This window comes from Poecilia reticulata, linkage group LG7 (genome assembly GCF_000633615.1).
Source record: "Poecilia reticulata strain Guanapo linkage group LG7, Guppy_female_1.0+MT, whole genome shotgun sequence".
NCBI lineage: Eukaryota > Metazoa > Chordata > Actinopteri > Cyprinodontiformes > Poeciliidae > Poecilia > Poecilia reticulata.
In genome coordinates this window covers 21,088,781-21,094,796 of record NC_024337.1, presented here as the reverse complement: position 1 = coordinate 21,094,796, position 6,016 = coordinate 21,088,781, and the positions used below count along the sequence as shown (strand labels likewise).

The 6,016-nt window shown below is 37.0% G+C and overlaps 1 protein-coding gene across 1 annotated transcript in view; it reads left to right on the top strand.

Moving 5' to 3' along the window:
* The window catches only part of LOC103467594 (dysbindin domain-containing protein 2-like), a 12,396-nt gene extending 7,149 nt beyond the window's left edge, over positions 1-5,247 (top strand). The window contains exons 3-4 of the mRNA XM_008414129.2: positions 288-437; positions 2,703-5,247. Of these exons, the coding sequence (XP_008412351.1) occupies positions 288-437; positions 2,703-3,013 (461 nt within the window). The 3' untranslated portion in view covers positions 3,014-5,247. The remainder of the gene's footprint in view (positions 1-287; positions 438-2,702) is intronic.
* Positions 5,248-6,016: the final 769 nt, after the last annotated feature.

Sequence of the window (6,016 nt, the reverse complement as noted above, 5' to 3'; positions counted from 1 at the left end):
CTATCTATCTATCTATCTATCTATCTATCTATCTATCTATCTATCTATCTATCTATCTATCTATCTATCTATCTATCTATCTATCTATCTATCTACTTGTGTAAGCGTCTCCTTGGCTATCAGACAATAAATCTGATTGCCACACTGCCAGTCGGAACACATTGGGAAAAAAAGAACCAAAAAACTCAAACATGAATACTTTTAAACAACAGTTACTCTTTTTAAAAGCATCTGTATCTTCATGATTTACGTATGAATTTTCTTTCCTATGCATTGATCCGGTGCAGCCCCCATGGGCAGTATTTCATCTATGGAGGTGAACGTGGACACTCTGGAGCAGATGGATCTGATGGACATATCAGATCAGGAAGCCCTTGACGTGTTCCTCAACTCGAGCTCAGTTGGTGACGAAGGAGCCCTATCGTCTCCACTACCAGGTGCGCAACAAAAAAAACATTTTTACTTGCTGATCGGCAACTAAAAATGTCATACATCTGTACGCAAAACATGCTATTCTCCACATCCTGGGACATATACAGCTTCCCCCTTGACATTGTTTAACCTTTCAAAGTGTTGGCATAGAAACTACTTCCACTGTGTGAAACAAAACATAAACTGCTGAGAGAGAATTCTAGGAAGACGAGGGTAAAAGAAGAGGTGACTTGGCCTCTAGACATAAGACTCAAATTTCATGCAATCTAACTGCACCTATAGGAGACAAACCGCACCTACTGCCCCAGGGAACCTATCAGTTTAATGGAGCGAACATTCTGACACCGTGACCCAAGCCAACTTCCAATTATCTGCCGTAGTATAAGTATAGTTCAATGAAAATTTATTCTTGGGCAGCCAAGTAACTGCATGAAACATTAGGTGTGTCAAACATTAGTTTTTTTTCCATCACAGGTTAAGATAATCTTTGTTATGACCTGTTCTCATGACAGCAACATTTATTTTTCTGAAAGGTAGAAGAAAAAAAAAAATCAGCTAAATCCAGAATAAAAAAAACACCTTTGTTTACTACTGATATATATTTTTTTCTTTTAAGATCTTTTAATTTTTACAGCATCTTTTCAAAAGGTACATTTTCAAACATTTCTAACTTTTATTGGAGTTTTTTTTTTTCCAACCACCAAGCAATTTTATTTTATTAGAGGAAGATATGTTTTCTAGTAAATGTCAGAACTTGGAAAGAGGGAAATGTGTGAACACCCGTGTGAAAAATGCACGGTTATGTGCTATAAAATAGATGAGTGTGATTAATGATCTCGTCTACATTCCCAGCACAAATCTTCTGAAAAAAATATTTTTCAAAGTGGAGGTGTAAAAAAAAAAAAACACCTGGCTCCATACAGTAAGTGTGCACATTAAATTCATGATTAATTGAAGCACCTGTTGTTTGAATCGCAGGATTCTGTCCACTTCAGCCGATGTGACAGTTACAATCAGTCTGATTCACCTAACGCACAGAGCAGCTGTCTCTGATGGATTTTCTTCCTTCTCTTTGATTTGCATTATTTGCCTAAAGCCATGGCTCAGACAGCAAATTAAAAGCATCTGTTTGTGCAGCGTTATCAGTCACAAAGAAGAAAACTTTACGATGGGGTTGGCCAGGCCTCTCCTCTATGCCTTCAGCTTGTTCAAAACGCTGCTGCTTCTAACTTATCTCACTGGTTCTGCTATAAAGTTAATTTTGAAATCCTTCTGTCGGGTTATTAATGCCGTAATGCTCTTGTTGCTCTAACTCTCCGATGTGATTCAGCCTATGTTTCACCACAGTCCCTTGGATCAGCAGACCAGTTTCTATTGGTTGTATCAAAATTCATCCTGAAGCTTGATACATTAGATTTAAAAAATGAAGTTTAAAACAAGATTATTTTTAGCAGCCTTTGACTTTGCAGTTTTGTTTTGCTTTCATTTTAGTAATTTTAATCAGTGTTTGAGCATATTTAATTTTTTTTATTGCTATTTGTTCCATTATAATAATATTAATTAATTTGATCTCTTTTAGAATTGTGCAACATTTTGGTTAAATAATATATATATTTGAAATTTTCTTATTAAGTAAAATTGATTTGGATAAAAGTAAAAACGCTATGCATATACATACCAACTACATTTTTACAGCATATAACATGGAAGGCAGTTATCATTATTACTTAACAGCAGTGAAAGTGAAAGTGAGTAGATAATTGATAAAACTAGTTAGTGAAGCTGGCAAAAGGCCGACACTCAAGAAGTCCCAGGTATTGCACTTAATAAACCAGGATATTTAATCTCATAAACCTGTGCAGGGAAATATGTGTAAAGATGAGCATCTAGGCCACAATTCTAGATGGTAATTTGGCGCAAAAATACCCAAAGGTGAACACGCCCACAGTCAAGCATGACGGCAGCAACATCATCGTGCATTGAGGTTACTGTTGTTCAAAAGTAACTGCCATTTTTTTCAAGGTGGTGAAATTTGTGATCTTCATATTTGACCCAACAGAAGAATATTAAAGTTCTTCTGATGAATATTAAACTTGTGAAAGTGTGAAAGCCAGAGTGTAAAACAATTCACATTTCTTTGGGACACCAGCATTCCAATAAAACAACACCATCACATTTTAGGCTCTTCTGTGTACATTTTAATTTAATATTCATCTATTTAAAAATCTAAATCTGATAAAATTGACTATAACATGTTGTTGTTCACCCAGTTATAGATTGTGAGGACGATGACGAAGACGAAGTGGATGAAGAAGCAGAGGTTGTCTACAGGGATCGAGCGCCGCTGCAGAGGCAAAACGAAGTCTACCGTGGATCTCAGACTCGATTTTCTTCAACGTCGTCTGGTTCCAGTGTTACCAGTGCAGGCGGAGCCGACACACCGGTGATCCAGTCCGATGATGAAGAAGTACACGCTGACACTCTGCTGCTAACCTCTGTTCCCAATACAAGAGATGAAGAAACAGAGGAAGAAGATGAAGAAGAAGAACGATGCTTTTCAACAGCCCATCAAAAAGACTGAATATTTCTCCTTCCCCCTGTGCATATGCATTCTTTTCTAATGAGCTGAAACGCCCCGCATGTTTGGGTCAACTGTAATTACCTTTGTCCTTTAGATTGTGCATTCTTCTTTATGATTTGCCAACTAACCACCTTTACTTTACAAGCTTTATGGTGCATTCATTTGATAGTTTCTTGGCAGTTGTGTCAGAAGACGTTTATATCAATACAATGAGGTGATTATTTTTTGTCTGCACAAACTTGTTCTGGTTGACATAAAACAAGTTCAGTTTTACTTCTCAATTTGCCATGGGGGATCCTTGTGACTCATATTTTTTCTTTTATTAAAGGCTCAGTTTCTCAAGAGAAGAACTAGAAACAAGATCGTCACTTGGTCATAATTCAAGTAGGTCACATGACCTAACTGAAACCTGAAACAGACTCTATTTAAGAATTAGGTTGGTTTTAGGAGCAACTGGTTGTACTTGACCTTTACTACAGCTCTGTTTCAAAAACATGAAACTCGTTATGAGTCGTAAATAGAAAGCATATCTGTTTTTTGAGAGACACAAAAAACACATTAAATCAAGTAAGTCGAAGATCTGGTTATGAATGAAAGCAGTTCAGCCATGCTTTTAATGGAACACATGTCACAGAAAAGGCCAAGAAATAAAGGTAATAACAGACTGCTTTTGCAAGATATACAGTAAAACAGACACCACAGTATTAAATAAATCAAGCGTAAAAGCCTCTGTTGAGCCTGCTCATGGATTTTCTTTTATTTCATGTTATTTTAGACAAATCCTTTTGAAGTTTGTTGGATTATTTGCCATGTAATTATAATGTTGCATTATAAAACACAGTGCCAGTTTTTTTTGTTAGCAAACAGGATTATGCATCAAACCTGAGTACTATTTTTTTATGATCTTCGTTTTGCAGTTTTATTTGCAAACATCATCTCCAAACAGGAGTTACAAAACATCCATGAGTACCTGCTCGACGGCATGTTTTGACTTTCGTTGTCGTCAACCCTTGCATTATAAGATTTGTAGTTAATCCTTAAAGATTAAAGTGGCAGCTCTTTGCTTGAAGAGCTCAAAGAGTTCAATGATGACATTCTTGGTTTGAGGTTAAGCCGTGCATTTTTTTAGGAACTGGGTTTTGTTTGCAGAAACTGAAAAAAAGAAAAGGAGCAGGCGGTTACTGGATTTTGTCATGTTAACAAATATACAAAAACATGTCAAAATACTGTTTTAGTGACAAACAATGAGTGAGTGGGAAATATTTTGGGTTTCATTTTCTTTTTCAATTAAAAGATTTTTAATTAAAAAAAATCCCCAGCCAAGAATCAGGGACTGTTGCGTGTTGCACAATGGTACACTTGTTAGCGCTGTTGCCTTGCAGCAAGAAGATTCTTGGCACACATCCAAATCTATAGATTTTGGATTTTTTTCTCTCTCTCTGTGCATAAGTAATTTCTTTCTGGGCTAGTGTAACTTTCTCACACGATTTTGTACCCTGCCTTTCAACCAGTGATTACTGGAGATAGGCAGATGGGCGCCCTGCAAGGATAAGAGGGTAAAGATTGCTCCTACACCCATAAAAAGGTCCACGTTCAAAGTCCTCAATTTCTTGTCCAACATAAACACAACTTAAAAAGAAATATTATGTAAAATTGACTTTTTGAGCTTTACATCATGTTCTAATGTTATTCATTGGAACAACTGAAGTTACCTGTGTAATACAGTGACACTATGTGCTTCATGACCCCTTTAATCAGTAGTTTTTGAAGTGGTGATTTTACATCAACCACTGATGACAGAAATAAAATATGTTTGTAAAGTTTCTTCTGTTTGCACGAAGAAAGTATTTTGAACATTATGAATGAAATGGCTTTTTTGTTGTTTTTTTTTTGCAAATCCATGCCCTTATGTTCTGCATGCTTATATGTTCTTAGTACTTTCTAAAATATGCTGGTAATGCCTGTGTGAATTCTCTGTCTCGTTCTCCTATGTATTGTTAAAAGAGAGGACTCTGTATTTACGGTGTGAACACTTGGAGAAAAACATGGCACACCTGAGAAGAGTTTTATGAGCTCATGTTGTGTTAAATTTATTTCGTAAATGCATAAAGATGTCAGTGGTGTAGCACAGCAGTAAAGCTGTTAATAAAGCAATCCCAGAGCCTTTTTTATTGTTACACTTTTTCCCACCTTACAAAATGCCACCATTAAAATTAACCTGAGAGTAAACCTGCTGAATGTACCTCTGCTTTTAGTTGCCTTTCTTCCCACACCTTTTGTCCCCCCAATTTCAGTGAAGGCTTGTTCCCTCTTGTAGAGTTTTGACATATTCTGAGAAATCAGAGATGCCTACTCACTATAACAGCTGTCAAGATGCTCCTGAAGCCTGGCCTGTACTCACTTGTTGGAAAATTTGAATATAACTTCACAGGCTTTATTGTACCGACATACACTGACTTGTGTCATGTGCTCAGGTTTCCAATGCAACTTGTTTTGCAAGTTTGGGCCTTAAACTGAATGTTCTCTGCCTCTTCCTGGATGCTACGAGAGTCTGTGGATAGTGTATTTGTTGGCAGGATCCACAAGATCGACTATGAGGACAGTTTTGAACCACACTGACAGTAAAACCCTCGTTACATGTTGGTTAAATTGAATATTTCACTGAGCTTCTGGCCAATGTGTCTCAGCTCTGGTCCTGAATCCTCTTTATCCTGTTTGTTTTAGATGCACACTTGCAGCCCCAAACCAAATTTTAAGAAATGTGTGAATAACAGGCTTCAGCAGCGCTAACTGCATGAAGAATGGGTCATGCAGACATTCAAATTAGATGTGCTGGAATAGAGATGCATCTAAAACATGTAGGACAGGGACTCACACCTTTAGACAATAAAAATTCTTCCTCTAAATAAGTGTTTCTCAATTCTTGTCCTGAGGGACCACTGCCCTGGACGTTTTAGATGTTTTCCTTCTGCTACGTACCTGGCTTGATTAAGTGGGTGGTTT